Source organism: Sipha flava, unplaced genomic scaffold (assembly GCF_003268045.1).
Source record: "Sipha flava isolate LNK unplaced genomic scaffold, YSA_version1 2_pilon_pilon, whole genome shotgun sequence".
Taxonomy (NCBI): Eukaryota; Metazoa; Arthropoda; class Insecta; order Hemiptera; family Aphididae; genus Sipha; species Sipha flava.
In genome coordinates, this window is record NW_020272972.1 from 950,568 (window position 1) to 971,675 (window position 21,108).

Sequence of the window (21,108 nt, forward strand, 5' to 3'; positions counted from 1 at the left end):
TATCTTTCTACAAAATGAACCATATAACTAATGTTAATATTACATACTAAAGTCCAATTATAATACTAAATTATAATACTAAGTCTTTGAGTTAAAAGAGTGTGGGTACCGCATGATACATTTTGTTTGACTTTGTAAATATTTAATAGATTTTTGATTGAAAAATAATTTTGTGAGCTCAAGCAAAACAAGTACAGGCCACTGAGCTAATTACAATAAGCTTACGTTTTTCTATAAAATGTATTACTTAGTTTGAAAACCTGTACTTCATTCTATACTGACTAGTATAATAATTAAGATTATTTCAAAATTTTAAAACTAAGCATGATTTATATTAATTTAACATCTTTAGGTATCACAGGTCACTGAAAGTATATTCAGTTTTTCGTTCGCTTATTTAAGACTTCATCTTTTTGAATCGACAATGATCTGATCTCCTTTGACTATGTTATAGCTATACAATCGTTTGTTGGGAAATTTCATTTCTTCAGGACCAACTACTGAACACACGTGCTGATCTACATAGAACACTCGCATACGGTGCGCTGGTATGCCGGTAAACTTTTCGAATTTTTGTTTGAATTCAGATACAGTTTGGTATACGTCTAAAATGTGTTGTTCACATTTGTCACCGCATATAATCTTAACCTGCACTTTACTTTCAGGCGTCAAGTCTATATTTACTAAAGGATCGAGTTTACCGTGTACTTGAACCAGTTCTTTATACCTGAAACATATTTTGTACAATTAATAGTTATATCCATGGTTTTTATTTAGAATTGTTCATTCTACAGATTAAAGAACATTGAATACCGTCGTGGAAAATCAAAACTCTTTTGAAACAAGAAACTATTATTGTTACCTGTCCGGGAGTTCATTTTCTGGCTTGTCCATATAGTATCTAATTAAGAAGCGTTCCGCGTCTTCTCTTTCGTCGGCAGTGATTTCTGCGCCCCCGTTCAAGGTCTGAATACAGGGTAATCGTGCGATTAACAACTGTCTACGTTCGTGTTCGGTGTATTCCTGCCTATCGGTGTTTTCCTGTAACAGAAACAACAAGTTAGTTCCCATCCAAACCGGAGATTATTAAAAAAGAGAATGACCGACTGTGCGATAACGTACTTCGAATATCGGGCAGCCCTGTATCCTTAGGTATCTTAATTCTGGGAATCTGCCTAAAATGTCCACATCATCCCATGTTCTGATTAACGTTCGGTTTAAGTTGAGGAATCTGAGACGCGGGAACGCGTCGTGTGGTGAATCCAAAGTCATATCTTAAACAATAACAGAACATTAATACGTTGGAATCGCGATAAATTGTCGTGCGGATTCTTTTTTTCGTCACTCAACAAACTCACCACAAAATCCGTTCCCTTGCCTCGGATAGGACAGAATGCCCAAATGGCAGTCCGGCGAAGGTGGCGGGGTCATGAGGGACTGCAGTGGACATTCAGCCAGCACCAGAGATTCGAGATTCGGGAACGCTCGTCCGAGTTTGCACACTTCATACCACGTGGACACAGGGTTTCCTTTACAAGTTTACCGTTTTATAATCAAAGCAACTACGTTTTGTCGTATAAGTACATATTATTAAACGCGTATCAATCGTGTACCGTAAAAGCTAAATAAATACAACAATTGATTACGAAATGGTTAGAATATGTGTTATAGGCACCTGTAAAATGTAATTTCTTCACCGAGGGCATTTGAATGGACTGACAGTCATCGTCGTCGTCCAAGTCTATAACATCGTAATTGTTCATGCTCAAGTGTATTTCTTCAACCCTGTAACAACAATTAGATGTATATAAATATATTTTTGATTAAATAAATCGCAGCTCTGTAGTATAAGCTCTTAACTTACATCGGTATTCGTTTCAGTATGTGTTTAAAGCTGCGCCATGTAATATTCGTCGAGTTCAATACAATGCTCTTCAAACATGGATATGTTTCTCGCAAGTCACCACAAGTATCGATTGCACTATTTATATCTGAACTAAGATTGTTAAAACTCAGGTTTGCAAATTTCAGTCGTGGCATGATATGTAAAATCTTAAATATCTGCAATCATTCATTTTCATCATAATCATTCATTATCTGTTTGAGCCGAATTTTTTTCATAAAAATGAAAATCATTATTAAACCTTTATAAGTTGAGTTGATATATTTAAACCCAGGAATTACTAGTTTTGCTTTGGGATTCGTAAAATATTTAATTGCATAGTAAGTGATTGTAATTGTGTTAAAGGTTCAACGTTCAATGCTCTATTATTATTTTTTGAGTTACGATGAAAAGGAAAACTCGATTTTGTTGAAAGCCGGTATACATTATGCAGGTTTTTTTTTTTTTTTTATAACTATTCGTTAGTTTTTCCCATTAAGAAAACTGTTAGAAAATTTGAAACACTACCCCCTTCAATATATCAATTAGAAAACATTTCCTATCATAAATATTTTATGATTGTGATAACATTGACCAAAATCGTGTACACAGACATAAAAAAAGTAGGTACACACCATGGTAAAGCCAATGCATTCCTAGTTTCACTTAAAATCTAAAACACGTTTATTTTATTAATAACAAAATATGGGTAGGTACCTACGCTTAAAAAGTCAATACCTTTTTAGAATTTTTTGTCAAGCCCTAATGAAAAGGTAAGACAAGCGTTCCAGTTGCTCGCTTCCTAATGCCAATAATCTGGTGATCAACGTGTTATTTGACTTTAATATCGTTATAAATGAGCTGAAGTGAAATAAACAGTAGTCTATACTGATGAAGGGTTTGCGATGGTCGCTTGAACAGAGTAGATAAGAGTTGTAACTGTGGAAATGAAGATTAGAAGAGAAAAACCGAAGAGGCTTGGATGTAATTAGGAGAGATACGAGGATAATCGGCGGTGTAAGTGCAAAGGAGCTGGGTATGGGGGTCGAGACATCGAATGAAGATGCGGTTACTGCGGTGGACTAAGTAACCGGTCTTGGAAAGTAATAGTGGTGGAAGTAGGGTTGAGAGAGAGAAAGGAGAGTGATGCTGCGGAATAGAATGAGCAATTTAAGAAAAAAAACTGCGTAAAACTAACCTCGCTCCACCTAGACAGACAGTTCTGAGCTAGATCCAATTCTTCAACGCCATGACACTTGTCCCTCAAGTCGGACTCTTGGCCAGCTGAATCGATGTCACAGTCGTTCAACACCAGAAGATTAGGTATCGTGTTCCTGGGGTTCTTACGTGGCACGTATATAGGTATGGGCATCTGGTCGAACGTGTCGTCTTCGAAGCATTGGTACTTCTCCACGATTGCCTCCAACAGCGATGGCATGATGGTGGTAATTGATTTTTATTGCCTCTCGCGTCCCTGAAATCAAGATAAAAATATGCTCTTTTAATTCGGGCGCAATTCATGGAATACCTGCAATACAATAGCAATCGTACGGGAATTGTTAATAACGATGATACACAGCATCGCAGTTGTATACATACATCGTATATACAAGTATGTATATAGGTGGAACACGTTTCTACCAAAAGTGTACCTTTCCCTTTTCCACCAATACCCGTTTCCACCAAATAATAGTTTGACTAATACCCGTTTCTACCAAATCATTTTCAATTACACAACTCACTAATTTAACATATTTTACACAATATCATAAATGTTAATATTAATATAAATATAGATCTTAATATGGTTTATATCAAACTCTCCAATGGATTCAATTTTGTTGACTTGTTTTAACATTAAAATAAAATACAATAGCAATGACTTTAAAAGCAAAATCAATTGGAAAATATTCCAAAGTGAACGATTTAACGATCATGAATGGCTGGAGAGTATAGCATCAAATTGAATGCTGTATTTTGTTTTAATTGTCGCATACTTGTCAGATACTAATAATGTTGAAAAAATATGAACAAAAATTGAATGTAACGATTGGCAAAAAACTGATTTGGTGGAAAATGGAAATATACAAATGTCCACTTTTATATACTATATATATATTTTATTTGATACATTTTTTCTATACATATTTATATTGTGGGTACATTTCCTTCCCCCTTTAGGCACACAACCGTAGAGTTAATATTTACAAAGAAATAATTAGTACCTACCCACGTGCGCGTGTTATATTACATTAACTGCTACGTAAAATATCTATTTCCCCGAAAATATCGACCTAAAAAATAACTTTTAATTTTTATGGAACTGGAAAACGAACACGAGGAATGAAATTAGAACCTGCGCGAGGACCAAACCTAGCTATGTAAATCGTTGTAGTCTGTGTCAAAACCTTGAAACTGAATATCGTGCATAAAATAATAGACGCGTACCTATAACTTTCACTTGAAACAATAACATTCAACCCTAGGATGTGAAGTAATCGTGTAATAATTCGTAAGTAATAAATCTCGTTTTCCTTACAACTATTCGTAAATTGTTGGTAATATAAGATGTAGTATCAATTATAAGTAGTCGTTCTTAATTAACTCTAGGTTTTATCAAAAAGTTGAAAAGAAGTTGACAAAAAAAAAAGTTTGAAAAAAAGTTGAGTCAAAAAAAGTAAAGCTTATGTATTTATATTTATGGAAAACATTTCATACTTGTTGACAGTTCATAAATTAAATTTTCCTGTAAAGATGTGCTCAAATCAGACTTGTCTCGGTGAACTATCCTGAACTATGATGGCTTTGAACATGCTCGTATAGTGATTACAATTTATTATTTATAATCAGTCTACGACCGCTACTACCGTGCCTAAATTATAAAATATTTGAAAACAATATTGGCAATTTTAATGTGATTTCGGATTTGATTGTTTTATTTCCAACACAATATTCGCACCAAATACCTATATTATATTGACTAAAGATATACATATATAACCTTATTTTAAAAATGTTGATCTTACACATCGAGTGTAGTACGTTGAAAATTCGTGCAGAATTATTTAATTTTCTGTTGCGCAAAAGTTAAACCAACAAACGATTTTAAGAGATTCAATTAATTTATAGTTTTATTAATGATCAGAATTATTAAACTACAACATCTATTAATGTAAAATGAAATACAGGTCCTTGTATTTATATATGTATTATAATGTATAAGGTTCAAAAAAAAAAAAAACGTGATCTCAAAAAACTCAGTCGTTTATTATATTTATAGGTACGCTCTTGGACCTGGAAAGGTACACGACCTGACTCCGGGTCAGGAACCTGTATTGTCATTGTCGTTACTCCAAGCCAGGTGGCATCATTTAAAACGACCATTTGTAGGTCTGTTCATAATAGTTTCGTATATTAATTGGGCTACGTCTCTATCCTCCTCTGCACTTTTTACATCCGTCAACGAAGAATACAAAACCAAGACGCGGTTCATTAATCTTCACAGGTTTCAACAGTTCTGCGTTTCATCGAAATTGTATTTGTTTAAAACGACAGATTTGTACACAATCAGTTAACCAACTCAACGAATGCGGAGATAAACGGTTACGTTATTTTATACGCACACTGTTAGCGAAATTGACTCGGTAGGAACTGACTTCATGACGGTGCGATTCTATATCCGTCTAGTAATTTTATGTTTAGATCAAAAGACAAAACTTGTCTAATGAAAACATACATGTGCACTTTGAATAGATAATATAAGGCTTGAACTATCATGTAGATTTTTCTGTTAATACATAATTTGAGTATACTATTATGCTATGAACGCAAACATTTCCTGGCGAGATATTTTAAGTTGGGTGGATCACTGGACGGGTGTTGTTCAGTTTGAAAGCAATACCATTGCATTTTTAAGTACGGCTCCGGGTGTATACGGAATAACTCTGTGGACTGGGGCAACTGTTCGTGTAAACAAATCGAGTGCCCTGAAGTAATAATTGTTGTTGAGAAAATCGAACGGTTATTGGTAATATGTATTTAATTAACAGGAATAGCATTGTAATAACATTGCAAGCCGAACGATTTATTTTAGCAAAACAAATTTGAAATATGCGTTTGCCAAGATAAATGTCTACATTTTTCACTATTTTTGTTTTAGAGTTCGTCCAATGTCCACCGATGAGGAATCGACTAGGAAGTTTAACAAATATATTTTTAAAACACCTACCGTATCTAATATACGCGCACTGATCGCCGCACCAAATTTTTGCAAACTCATATACTCCACCAGATTAAATATCAATACAATCCGAAAAAACTGTTAACAGATAAATATATATACACACACACGAATAGGTTTTTCTGGCTTCACCGAACAGACATAGATCTAATAACATACAACTTGTATCTAATCATGATAACTTGTTGGTTTCCGATTGTAGTAAACATTTTAACGGAATATAGATGAATTAAAGTCAAATCAAACACGCATAATGGTATATACAATACCTAATTTGGATTTTATTTGAAAATAATATGTACCGGTTTTCAGCGTGTATACTATAATTAAGGTTCTCTTTACCATTTACATACGACTGCAACCGACGAAAGTATATTCTTAAGTTCTTATTTATTATTGTATCATTATGAGCATTAAAAAAAAAAAAAAAAAAAAAATTGTTCGTAACATTACTTTTAATTACATAGACCTCAATAATATGATTCATACTTGAACTTTCTACACGAATAAAATTTATTACGATAAGAGTCTAACGAGAATGGTGAAAAAAACTTGTTTCTCAATACTTTGTATCTTCATGCTTAACTACAAGATTTTCGAAACCTTAGTTGATCTACGAGATAAATAGGAAAAATAAAAATCGGAAATCGCTTGACTGTAAAGACAACAATTACCTACTCGCAAATCGATCGTTTAACGTATCGGTTTACCATTCTCAACGAATGTACTGCGCGATTTATTTTTACGGCACCGCGTACACGAAATTTAAAAAAGAAGAATGAAAACCGTGCGCGGTTTCGGTAGTTTCAAACGGGTTACCGCGGTATCGCGGAGCCAGGTATTATTATAATATTACACTGTTTCGAGCGCTGTTACTACTATTTTTTTTTTTTTTTTTTAACACATCGATTTTCACCGAATCATGTTAAATTTCCGGGGAAAAAAAAAAGTGTTGCGTTAGATTTTCCACACGAATAATGCCGACGGGGAAACCGCTGACCAGAACGGTACCCTAAAACGTGTGTGTGTGTGTACCGAACGCTCATTGTTCTCTTGTTCTGTGTCCAATACCCAGACAACTGTTTACTGATCAGGCCTGTCACCCGGCTGGGTTTTCTCTAGCTGCGAAAACACGGTTAGGTTAGCACGGTAACGCGCTCACGTCCGTGACCGTCGTGTATTATAGGTACCATTATGACCGCTGCACTTTCGTCTTCCGTGTAAACGCGCGTATCCCGTACTCTTCCTGTTCGCAGTTAATGGGCGTTTCGCGTCTGCCGATTTATCGCGCTCGGTATCTCCCACCGTACCACCCCCAACGGAATGGTGGTTTTTAAAAAGAACTTGCCAAAACGAAGTTACCACCACGATAGCACGTGCGAATGCGGAAGCATCCGGGATGTAAAACATTATCACTGGAAAACGAACAGAATTCAATTCGAAAAACGGAACCCAAAGGTTTTCCAACTAAAACTACGTGGTCGTCAACGTTATCCATATCTGGACAGAAACAGGAATTCAAGCTGATCGGCGCCGGACTAACTAACTTGTAGCGGATCCGGATCGAGATAACGGGAGAGGGGATTTTTATAGTTCAAAGGCCACGTGTTCAAGATGTTCTATCACGGTTGAAAAATATATTTAAATAATTTCATATATATTTTAAATCGTAGCTAATACGTCTAAAATGACTAAAAAGCCTTGAATTGTAATTGTATGTTTTTATATTATATTGTTCTGGAACGGGGGTCGATCGATCTTTTCTAAATCAGCTCCTTCAACTAACAAACCAAATGGAATATCTGAATAAATGTAAACCTAGTAGATACTTGGTAATATATAGTGTAGGATTATTTTATTTTAACTATTTTCTTTAGGCCTTCATTAATTTGTATTTTTTACGTACATAAAGTTTTTTCAAAAGTATATTATATGATATTAATTTACAATAATTTGTCTGTGTAAAAAAGTACATGAAATTTTACTATGCAACTTAATAATAATAATTAATGATTTTGATTTAGGGGTTCCACAAAAAAAAATTTTGAAAAACACTGACCCACATGACCCACGAGAACTTTATTATATAGAATCAACGACATTAGACAGCTATATAAATGCGCAATATATATTATAATCAGGTGTATATATATATACATAATTATCAACGCACATTATCAACCTGAGATAAGACACGACTTACACGAATATTAATACTTGATCAAAACAAAGTTTCATATTTTACGAACAAACGTTTAGTAGTATTATTTACATATAAGAACTTGGAGAGCAATAACCTATTTATGCAATTAAATACAATAAGAATGAAGATAAATTTACCAAGTGCTATTTACTCTGTGATTATATACTTTGATTATTGTTTGATGAATATTAACATAACAATGGCCAACTGCCAATTGCCAAGAAACAATTATAAAAACCTCATACAACTATTTACTTATTAGATTTTTTTATTCGTGTAAAAATAATTATTATTACACAGTCGACATTTTTTTTTGGAGGGGGGGATTAACGAAATCTAAGATGAACGGACATTTGATACGTATAAAGAATAAATTATTGACTTAAAACGGGAAATGGTTGAATTGCACTTCTCGATCGAGACGGTAGAACTATTTAGGGTTAAATACAGGTATTAGTCGAACTGTACTAAGGTAAAAAAAAAATTGATATTTAATAATAAATCAAATTATATTTATTTCTTGTAACCACGGTTTTTTTTATCCGTGTTTATAACTAAACGCACGTATGAATTAGAATGAATCAGAAAATATTTTTATTTTGTTTTTATTTTTTTTTTTTTATTAAACTGTGGTTATAAGAAAAACATGTAATTGAAAATATTGTTAGTATATTATATTATTTTTTATATGCACATATATCTTGTACAATTTGATCAGTCGTTGAAAATGTGATTATTTTTTCAAAAATGTTTCTTGGATCGAATTCAGTTTGGTCATATTACTTATTTTTGACTCGAGGGCGATTCGACTAAAATAATTGCAGTTCAACCTTACCCTTAAACAGGACTACGTAGAGAAATTAAAATAGGATTTGAGTAGTTTGTTACTAGGACCCAAAATTAAAATGTACGCGATTCCATTTTAATGTATGTCATATTTGATGTATACAGAGGAGAAAAAAAACTTTAGCTCAATTAAGAACAAATTTCAATGGCTCGGCGCAACGAAGATATATTATCAAAGTTCATTGATGATGCATACTTTCTAAATGTGTAAGTTTACCAACGGCGCATGAAATCTAATTAATTATACATAACCACACCTATTTGTATCTTAACGGAGGTGGAAAACAATGTATGATGATGATATTAAAATACGTTATTTTATACGATAGTACATAAGAATGTATACGTATATGTAAGGTATATTAATAATATTTATGCTTTACAGAAATCAAGTATTGTTGGCTCATTTCAATACAATTATATTTATATTTATTTAAATGTAAATCGTGACCAATGTCCATTTTGGTGCTATAAAAATATAGGAAATAAAAATACGTGTTCATGACTTGCACACTTCTATACATATATAATCGCCTTAACGATGGATTATAGTACATACATTATAGTAACATACATATGGTATATTAATTTAATACATATTGTTGGCTCGAAGAAAACCCACAAATGACATCGTGATTGATATTACATAGGTAATATCCACCTCTTGGCATAACGTGCACGTATTAATTTTATTTAAATATTAAGAGTTAATGTAAGAGTTTATTTTAGATCAAATAAAATTTAATGCTATATATTAATATATGACTGGTACACAACCTTAACTTCGTATGATCATTTTAAATACAGTCGAGTCGCGATAACTCGCACCTCGATGACTCGAAAAACTTGTGTTTTATTCCTCTAGAAAATTCTTCCCCTATAAATTAGTTAGATATATCGAATAATACATATCATGAAGTGAATTTTTATCCCCCTTCAACTTCGAGTTATCGTGACTTGACTATATTTGAGATTTACGTATACTTCCAGACATTTTTTAAAATTCTCAGCTTGTTCGAAAGTACACTGACAGCCAACATTGATGTTTCACGCGTATCTATACTGTAAAAATTTTCTTCGATTACTCATTTTATAATGTACTCTATTACATTTTCCCAGAATAAGACGAAAAGAATATGGGATAGTGCGTCTCCTTGTCTCGATACGATTTTTACTTAAAAAGATTATTTTGCATTATGCATACTCACGTAAGTTATTCAAAAATATTTCCTATTATCTGTTCCGTAAATTTTAAAATTCGCTTAGAATACATTTTCTAAACTTGTTCTTCGCATTGTTACATAATTGATAGTTTTAAGTTGATATAAAATAAATATCTTAATAAATAATCTTTATAATTCTTTATAATTAGGTGCTTTAATATTTAACCCTACACCGTTCCACTGTTCCGGTAATATTTGAATTGTATTACAACGGAATTTATAAGATACTTATAATATATGTTAAACATAATACTGATTACGCAAAGATATCAGTGAATTATTATTTTTTATTATCCATTATATTATCATAGGTCTAATCAAATAGGAAAATACGAATAAGGTAACTTTTATTATTCGACTAAAATATTTTACAAGATAACATTAATTGTACATCCAATTACTGTTCTGTAGAATTACTGAGACTTATAATACATTTATTTTTATTATTTTTTAAATACATTTAATGTATAAGGTGCATACCTATGTTGATGTTTATGAAAGCTATAGATGTAAAGTCTTCGATTTAAACAAAACAATTAATTAGAAACTGCATGTAATAGTTTTAAGAAAAAATCAGGAGTATCGGGATATCAAGGCACTCCAAAATGTACTTAATCAGATGACATAAGTAATAAGTTATTACAAATAACAATCATTTTAAAATATGGAAAATAAAAACGAATTTTCTTCAATCTAATAAATAAATTGCAATCTCATTGAAGACGATTAATACTACCAAGATTCATCATTCTTTCCGAATAAAAAATGAAGCTGAATAATATTAAATACTTTTTTACATTTTAATCAATTATCGTGTATAGCGTGTACCTCTCAATTAATTGACTATTTTTGTCCGACGTAATAACGTTTTACACAAAATAACTTATTTTATAAAATGTGTTCGGATTGTAATTATATTATTTTAAAGCAAAATATATATAATGATCTCATTGTAAGTTTAAATATTACAAGTGTTCAACATATAAAAATAGGCTAAAGTAATTTGCCAAGAGAAACGCGATTATTACTTAGCATAATGAATGTTCAAACGCGGTATAATAATCCTGTTCTTACGAAATTACCAAAATTACGTAAGCAAATAAAAGTAGTTTCATGATTAAAGTACTGCGTATTGTCTGTTCATTTCTATGCATATTTATTTATTGGTTATACCCAAAGTACTCGTAAATAACAATTAAATAATCATAAGCGTTTCTTCAATAATATTTTTGAGTTTTTAACACGAGACAAACGATCGTACGATGTTGTTCATTAATATATTTTTACGTTATTGTAAAACGATTCAAACACGAATGAGCATTGCATTAAAAAAAAAACCAAATCTCAAATCATGTGTTGTACATTAACGCTATTATTAGTTTTTCATATTGCAGTAAAATTAAAAGTGAAAATATAAAAGAACAAAATAATTAATCGAATAAACCATGGCGGAAACGTGCACATCACGTCAAATATTACATTGTAATCTGCTGAGAAAAGTCTATTAATATATTTTATTGTGTTGCATTACGTGTATTATTATTTGTACGTCGGTTTCGCAAAGACTGCGGTCGGCCTCGTAAGTTTTGTACGTACCGCCACCGCGCGATATTATTAAGCATTAAAAGTAATGCATAATATACGATTTGCAAGCTGGCAAATCCAACGGAAAGAATCACCGCGGAAGAAGTGAAATGCATTCCCCAAGAATCTGTGTCGGGTATCAAGATCTATTTGAATTTTCTGACCGTTCGAGTGGAGAAACTGGGAATGTTCATTATTCTCGAAATCGCTCGGACAATTCGGGAGCGTTTACACCACGGATATCGTGTCGGCGTGATACGCGTGTAACACTTCGAACCGTAAAGACAAACATTTGATCCGGAAAACGTATAAAGCGCGTCTAGATCGGGAGGGCTGCGATTGAGTGTTTTTCTTCGACAACCCCTACCGATCAAAACAACGAAGTTTCGAAAGCCGCGAAACATTTTTCCTCAACGTTCTGGAGAGATGACTGTGCCGCGGAACAGAACGGGTACTGCGATCCAGTGCTGACTGGGTCAGTGCTGCTGTTGAACAATTTTATTGAAATCGAGCGAGGATGGGCGTTGATGGGTCCGGACCAGCGTAAATGTCGGAGAAATGTTACGAAGAAAAAAAAAAAAAACGACCAGAACGTCGGGGGTAAAAGTAATCTCAAAGGTTCCCAAGGAGACTTGCGAATGAAACACGTACGACATGCGTTGTTTATTGACGTTTTAGATTTTACACATTTCCAACCCCCTCCCGGAACGTTTTCCCGATCGAGGTTTGTGCGCGCGTACAGGTTAGTCCGTCAACGCCGAAGACGACGGCGGTCTCGCGGACGGTCGGGACACGGGATCGGCGGCGGAGCGGTGCGTAGTCGTCGACCTCGAAAACGATTGTGCGACGCGGTCGTAATCGAATTACGACGTAATACTACGCCGCCCGCCGCCCGCCGCCCGCTCGACGCGTTGTTATTGTTCCGTCGGTTGGCGTGTTTGTAAATAAAAAACAGCTGAAACGTGACGGCGGCGAGGGGAGAACGGCGGGTGACCCAGTGGCCGCCGTGTTTTTGGCTCGTCGACGCCGGATTGCGTTCTGCGACCGCGCGCGCTGCTGTAATCGAAATTTTCTTCTACCCGACCGAAAGAATCGACGGCGGCCTGCACGGACGACCGAAACCTCGTCGTCAGCCTTACCCGTCGGAAGGTTCGGAGCCGCGCAACCGCACGGGAACAAACTAACCCGGAGCGAACGGCCGTCGAACCGGTTTCCCCCCCGTGTCGGTCGACAACGAAATCTCCCGGGGACGCCGATCGGTCGCGAGAACGCGTTAAATAAGACCGTCGCGACAACCGTGTACGCGGTAGGTTAGAATAAGATCATTCGGAAAACTCGGTGCTGACCTTGACCGGGGTGCTACAGGTCCCTTCGTCGTGGCGCCTCCTCCGTCGTCCACGGTTCCGCCGAACGTCCTGCGGTCCGCTTGCCAGACGACTCGTCCCCGCGGTACATCAACGCGCGAACGGAACGGAACACGCGCGACCGCACGCGATAAGATTGAAAGCGCGGTTTTGCCCACCCGGTGTGCGATCCGCTACGTCGCCCGTCCGGTTTTCGATATTTTCTTCGCTCGTTCCTCTCCGTCCACCCACCGGGCGGGTGTGTTCGGTTCGCCGTGTGTTCGCTCGACGCGCACCGCACAACAGTCGCACTGCAATTGCAAGCGGCGGACGGCGCGCGATCGGCTGCAGCGTACCACGCACTCGGCTATCTTTTGTTCTTCGCGCGATCCCTACTACGACGCGCGCAACGTTGTATCGACCGCGCCGCTGGCCGCGCCACCGTCGACCGGGCACCAGTGCACCACCGCGCGTGTTCGTCGTACGGTCGCGTCCGTCCGTGGCCCCAACAACAACAATAACAACAACAACAACAACAACAACGGTCAACGCGACGCCCCCGACCGGGATCGGGATCGCTAAAATTTTTAAGTAGCACCCCCCCCCCCCCCCCCCACCGAATATTGTTTCGTGGTGCACGCGCAGTTTTTTCATCGGACCGATTCCTACATTCATTTATTGTTTCGTTTGTGATCGTTTAACACGTGAAAGGTGTTCGTTAAACGTGCACAACAGATAGGTATGATCGTACCGACACAACCGTCAACCGCCGTACCAAAATTGCATTACTGAAGCTACACGTTTTAGACCTCGAGAAATTTTTAACCGGTTTCCGCCTGTACGACGGCAACAACACCATAGGCATGTTTGGGTTAGCTAATCCCTAAATCAAATATCTCATTAGCCCCTTCTAAGAATTGTTCGAGTTTCGTATGGTTGTGTTTTATATTTTATTCGAATTTCGGGCTCGTTGATATGTTTTTTTTTTTTTTTTTTTTTGACAATTATTTGTGATCTCGTGAAGGAAATCGTTAAAAATGTACCTGATGTAAGTGTAAACACCACTAACCATGTTCCAAAACTACATTGTTGACGCTAAACATTTTGGTCCTCGCAAAATTGTTTAAGGATTTATATTACCCATAGGTTTACAACGGCAGCAACTGAACCATACATTATTTCGCATCATAGAAACAGTTATCGTTGTAAATCATAGATACCTGATTAATAGTTATCGTCTAATGTCATAACTAACCGATGTTAACTGTTTAATATGTTCGACAGTGCACGTTTACAAAACATGAGATTATTTTTTGAAAAACACTTTTTAAAAACGACATCGATCGGTTGATACGAAAAATGTCATGCGTGATGGTGCGTATTTTTTTTATCATCGATTTAACGTCGCACTGATCGTTTTGAACTTGGTTTCAAATGTTTCGATATTTATCCATTCTGTGTGTACATAACAATCATCGGCGGTTCTCAATTTTTACTTTTTTTTTTCAATCAATGCTAATGGAAATATTTTACACGTCTGTTTCGACTGTAGAGAGGTTATATAATAACCTATTGCGTTATAAAACTAGAACCAATCTACGTTATTATTAGCTGGTTTTTCGTCATTTTTATTAGATCCCGATTTTTATTGCCACATACATTGTACGAATAAACAAATTTCTAATTGTGTGCAAACCATTTTTTTTCATTAGATATTAATCGAGAAAAAATGTTTATCTGAACTTGAAAGAATGTATGAAATCAATTTCGAATATGTTCTAAGTTCTCGTACGTCTCAGGAAGTGTTCATACATAAATAATGCGGCAAAATCAAGTCACTTTAGAATATAGTTAAAATTTAGTTTTATAAACCATACTTTTTCTTGTTTATTATATAATACTGTTATTATTTTACATTTTTTAACACTGTATTTTGATCATAATATATTTTTAAAATTAAGACTAGTGAATAGCATTTTAGTAAAACGGCAACTTTGTTATATAAATAGGCCTAAATAATGTATAGTGATATTCCTTTTAGTTTATTTGAAATTAAAATAGGTCTCCATCCTCAATCTATTTACGTGAAATATATAAATAATATATACTTCATCTTTATACGCCCTTTTTGGTAAATTATAAATATAAAGTATTTATTATTATAATTTGGTCATTTCGAATCATTTATGCTATTAAAATAAAGAAGCTTAAAAGCGGATACTTCAATGAAGGAAGTTGAATAAGTGGACAAAATTATATTCACCGTAAAAACATTACTTCCGGGCAGGTGGAAAATAAATAGGGGAACTATGGAACTTATTTTTAATAGACAATTACAGTTTAAAACCCTATTGTGTTTAATAAACATAATCATGTACATACAATAGGTAAATGTTTTTTTTTTTTTAGATAGAACTCATAGCTATTAAAATCTCGTTTTTGGTGTTTATATTTATTACATTTATACTTTTATTTTGTTGTTCAATATCTTATGATTAATTTTATTTAAATAAAAGAATCTTATGCATGCATAATAATTCCTTGATTAACTTGAAATTAATTATTTGAAAAAAATACGTTAATTTGGTAAATTTATTTAAAAATTACATACAAAGTTAGTTAACTTTATAGGTTATCATTGTTTTCGTAATTGGTTAAATTCTTGTAATTTCGAATATTTTTAGAGTTCAATTAACCATAAGTGATTTGTGGGTATTATTATTTCCGATAGATTCCACAATTATAGTTTATTAATTTGTCAGTAACACGTTTGCTAGACGATATAGAAAACGTAACAACATACATTTTTAAACCAAGTAATTTTTATATACCACGGAATCTAACGTAAATTAATACACTTTTTTTTTGTAGTTCCATAGGTAAAAAATAGATTTAAAAAAATAATTTGGAAGAATTGGAATTTGCTTTTATAGTTTTAATCGTCGTTTTCCTGCGTGTAATTGAAAACAAGTAATACTTCCTAGTTTGAACTAAATATATTTTTTAATAACATCTCTACGTGAAATTTAATCAAACAGGAATAAATGTTTTGATACCATGTGTAGGAAGAAATATTAATAAATATAACATAATTATTATATCTAGCGAAAAATTTTCCACGGTATACATATATGTAAAGAGAAACATTAAAAAAACGAATTACGGTTACAGTTATTTTAACTTTGAAGTGTGACAAGACTGATGATGTGAGTGACTAGAGAAAAATTTATAATAATTATTACTCTATTTTTGTGATTAAAATAAAATTCAAAAGATCTCCTACGGATATTCGCGAACTGCGATTTGGATTCTTCCTTGTCACGTTGACTTTCGATTCCTGAAACTTCATACTTGGCACCCGCAGCAACGATACGAGTGGATCGGTATACTCGTTATAATATTACAATATTTATTGGACAATTTATTTTACAATGAAATTATAATTATATTTAGTTATTATGATCAGTGTTGCGTGTCGTTGGTCGCCTATCTAAGTATGCCAAAATAATTGCAGATACATTGATTTACTAAGTAAGTGTTCAACTTTCTCCTGTCGAAAAAAATAAAAAGATCATCATACTGGAACGTAGGAGAACCCTTTTGCTATTTAGACACCCACAGTCAGTACCCACGCGCGCGTACTTGAGGAGAATGTCGCAGAATAAATACATGATTACAACCGGTCTTCTAAACACATGCTCTGGATCTGATTATTTTTTATAATTTTTCCAATCAAACTAAAAGTTTGTAAAGTGTACAGTTACTTAGAAATCGTTGCTGCATATAACATCAGCAGATCCAAAACAAAACTAACTGCAAGGTACGTGTCGAGTTCTACTAAGTATACATGTTCGAACCGAATGTCAGGAGAGTTGAATATTTAGTGGTCTGTATATTAATGAGAAAATAAAACCTATTTTATGTAATGCATTCTGTATATAAATACTGGGTTTCAGATATTTGATATTGTATGGTTGGTGTACGTTTTTTAATTCATATCAATTAAAAATTTTATTCACTTAAAATCAATTTACGCTAAGCATTTGAAACAACTCAATAATATTTAAAACTATATATATATTACATAGAATAACAATAGGTTTGATTTGTTATCCCTGGACAAGTATAGTTAATGAAAAAAATTTCGTATTATTTACAATTGTTGTCGTTGGGCAAAAAAGAAAGTAGAAAATATATTTTTGGGTCTACTTTTTTATGAATACGCAGTAAATTCTAATAGCCGTGATTAACAATTTCAATGCCGAAGAACAATCGAAACGATGACAAACACAAATTTTAAAAACTCATCGTTCTTCTAAAATTTGTATTATATGTTTAATGAGTTAAATCCATTATATTTCTCGATTTCATAAGAGTATTTATACTTATAATATAGAACCACAAGAATGCTGATAATAGTGGTCACGTTACATCTAATAAAATACGTTTTCACGAAAAATATTTGAACAATTAATCGGCATTAGAAGAGCTTACAGATGCATTAAAACATGTACAATACATTTTCGGGAATCGCGATACAATATCGATTAATTTGTGCTAAATGTGCTTCGTATTGAAATTACAGTTATAGTTAATCATTTTACGTGGCAGTTGTCTGTGAATACATAAAATTATCATTATTGTTTTGCTAAGCAAAAGTGTAATGATAAATTATTTTTTTTATGGATCATTGTAACTGACATTACTAGTGACACTAGAATCAAAGGCAAAGGAGTCATCTATTTTTATAACAATAATATGTTCATGTACATGTACTCGTAAGTGAAGAATGCCTATCACATTCTGGAATGCCAGTCACCACGTTGAACTTTTAACATTAAATTGATACCTACTATTTGTTGGAATCATATTGTAGTACCTAATCAATTCCGAATCACTGAATTATTTCAAATATTACCTACTCTAAATGTTTAAACAAATTCATCGATCAATAAATTACTATCGATAAGGTTTTTAACGCATGCGACTTTCGAGTTAAATTAGTTTTAGAGTTGAATAAAACCATTAGGATTTCACATTTTATATACTTCGCCGTCTTATCAGTGGTTCTAATATTCAGTATATAAAAAAAAAATCAAATAGACCTTGAATTGACGATTCAAGTTCCTTTTATTTCCATAGCTATGATAATACGTAATGATGCCGATCTATTAGTCTTATAATGTGTGTATTTGAAAAAAAATACCATACGTTTGAATCTATTTGTTATGAAATAAATGTTTTGTGGGTTATGACTCATAACGTGAATTGCTTTGTGTTCTACCAACTTTCCATTTTTATGAGATATTGATAAAATGTAATACAAACATCCTGAAATGTATTGGAAAAGACATTTTTAAAACTCTCTCAACAGTATCAATACTCTCGGCGACCATATCGAATGACAAGTACATTATTGTTATATTATAGGTTTATTTAAGAAGTTCTAAATACGTCATAACATTTGAATAATTATATCATAAAGTGATTATACTGCAGTGATTCTCAACCTTTGTTTGGTGACCCTAGGTATATGATATAAAATAACCAATTTTTCATGCGACCTTTTTGTCGTATATAATGGTCGATATGGATATTTAAATTTACAATAAAACTGTCAATTATCATAGCTGAAAGAGACCATTACTTTTAATTGTTTTTAAAACTTATATATTTACTACAAATGCATTATATTTAATCACACAAGATTATTAGTAGATACATGAATAATATTATACAACACCAATTTTTAGGTAGATTCTAAAGACGACTATTTCACACTAGGAACAGTTTAATTTTTTTCGTCTGAAACTATTCAAATTTAATAGTTTCCGTGAATGTTAACCAATTAAGTGTACCTATTATATGGTATGATATGATATGTTTCATTCATTTTTTTTTTTAACTATTCTATGCAGGCAGTCTCAGCATGAAAGTATTTAATAAATTTATTAATTTTTGGTGACCCGTTCATAATTATTCGTGACTTAGAGAAACGCTGGACCTGAGTATAAAATATGTGGTGTATTGGAATACGTACAACAATTAATATGGATATAGATTTTATGAACCACTTGCTGCAATTATGAATGTAAGATTAAGACAATAAGTATAAGAATATCTTTATACTTATATAAAACGCAATAACGTATAATACCTATTCAAGTTTAGTGGAATGCATTTTGGTTAAACATTACGAAATAAAGGTAACGATAAAAATAAATACTGTACTAAAAAGTTTATTTAATGATTATATTGTAAGGAGTTAAATTTTAATTCACAGCAGTCAGTATGAAGTCTTTATGAAAATACAAGTATCACGAATATAATATCATAGTCAAGTTTACAAAAATATGTAAATTTTATTTTTCCTTAAGTGTTACCATACGATTTTCGTTATAAAGAAGCAGTACACTCATTTCACAAAGAAAACATTCTGTAGATACTAGTTTAATGAACTTTGTCATATAACAAATATAAACATTCTATTATTATTATTATATATTATACGTATTTTTTTTAGATAGGTGTTTGATTAAAGTTTTGAAAATGTAACGTAGCTTAATAAATATATCGTCCTTAAATATCCTACCAACGTCTACGATTTTCTTTTACATAAATGTTTGTGAATTTATGCATAAAATTATATCTAATAAAACGACGGAGAAATTATTTCAAATCAGCTAAAAATGATTAAGAAAATAGTATAATTAAGTGTAAGAACTGTTACGTAATGACAAATAGAACAATAGCTTTATTGTTAAACATACGTAATATATAATCCAAAGTCTAGTTCCGGTGAATTAAATGCTGCTAATGATAAAAAAAAAAAAAAAATCTTTAATACGAAAACGTAAAAATGTAAAGATATTCGTACACTATATTGAAAATAATGCTTCGTAAATAAATTATTGTTTTGGTGGAAAAAAATCCAACTCGAAACTCTACGGAATTGAGCACGTATGTGTTTCGTCGTCCGTATTTTGCGCAACATAAATCTTAAGAATACTTTTTCACGTTTTCGTAACAATCGCACTGTTTTTTTTCTTCTAATCCCGATAACCTTATGCATGCGTACTCACCGAAAACGCCCCGAAGTCGAAAACGCTAAAGTGTATGGGTAACGGAATTATTGACCCGTACGAAACCGTATGCGCGTATGTTTATGACATAATAACTCGGCCGCGTTAAACGCACTAATAAAACGCGTACGGTCTCCCCGTAGGTGGACACTGGTGTACGTATGATTTGGAATTTAACGGAAAATATTTGAACTCCCAGACGCGACTCTCGCGACAAAGGATACGATGGCTGGTGCCCGGGGGAAAACAAGTTTCCATATCGGGACGAATGGCGAAGTTGCGCTGCAATGACCGCGACCTTCGTGAACAGCCGGGTGTGGTGCGCGTTTCCATTTGATATTATTGTATTATTGTCTGCGTTTGAATTTTATTCGTTTTATTTTTTCGCGCTGTTGTGGCGCTAAAAATCGAAATCCATTTTACAATTCGGATGCGCAAAAGCGCCCACGGTGCGCGAATGCGTCGTCGTTAATTTCTGTTGTATTCGGTTTGAATTTGAATCGCATAAACAATCTATTAACGCCTCGTTTTGTTTTGCACGTGAACTACAAAAACCATATACCTACGTCACAGCATACTTGTTAAATCTTAAGACGTATCGTGTACGTACCCAAACTAAAACAGTGGCATTGTTGATGTTATAGTGTTTCGTTGAAAAATAAATCAATCGACATTTTCTAAGCTGATTCTGGTTTCCCGTGCAAT

The 21,108-nt window shown here is 33.6% G+C and overlaps 1 protein-coding gene across 2 annotated transcripts; it reads right to left on the minus strand.

Annotated features, from left to right (window-relative positions):
- Positions 1-310: 310 nt before the first annotated feature.
- Positions 311-20,492, minus strand: LOC112686022 (tubulin-specific chaperone cofactor E-like protein). Of its 2 annotated transcripts, none has more exons than XM_025558122.1 (8): positions 20,404-20,492; positions 3,081-3,356; positions 1,865-2,061; positions 1,676-1,785; positions 1,359-1,529; positions 1,123-1,274; positions 863-1,041; positions 311-727 (listed from the first exon to the last, which is right to left on the minus strand). In XM_025558122.1, the coding sequence occupies exons 2-8, from the start codon at positions 3,318-3,320 to the stop codon at positions 406-408; spliced, it is 1,371 nt and encodes a 456-aa protein (XP_025413907.1). In that variant the 5' UTR covers positions 3,321-3,356; positions 20,404-20,492; the 3' UTR covers positions 311-405. The 2 variants fall into 2 exon arrangements, with proteins under 2 accessions (XP_025413907.1, XP_025413906.1); XM_025558121.1 differs by lacking the exon at positions 20,404-20,492 and adding an exon at positions 13,325-13,686.
- Between the last annotated feature and the right edge of the window lie 616 nt (positions 20,493-21,108).

Coding starts and splice junctions, on each gene's coding strand:
- LOC112686022 (XM_025558122.1), bottom strand. CDS start 3,320: ATGCCATCGCTGTTGGAGGCAATCGTGGAGAAGTACCAATGCTTCGAA. Junction 2,062..3,080: donor GTCTGTCTAGGTGGAGCGAG/GTTAGTTTTACG, acceptor GAATGATTGCAG/ATATTTAAGATTTTACATAT. Junction 1,530..1,675: donor GAAGAAATTACATTTTACAG/GTGCCTATAACA, acceptor AAACTTGTAAAG/GAAACCCTGTGTCCACGTGG.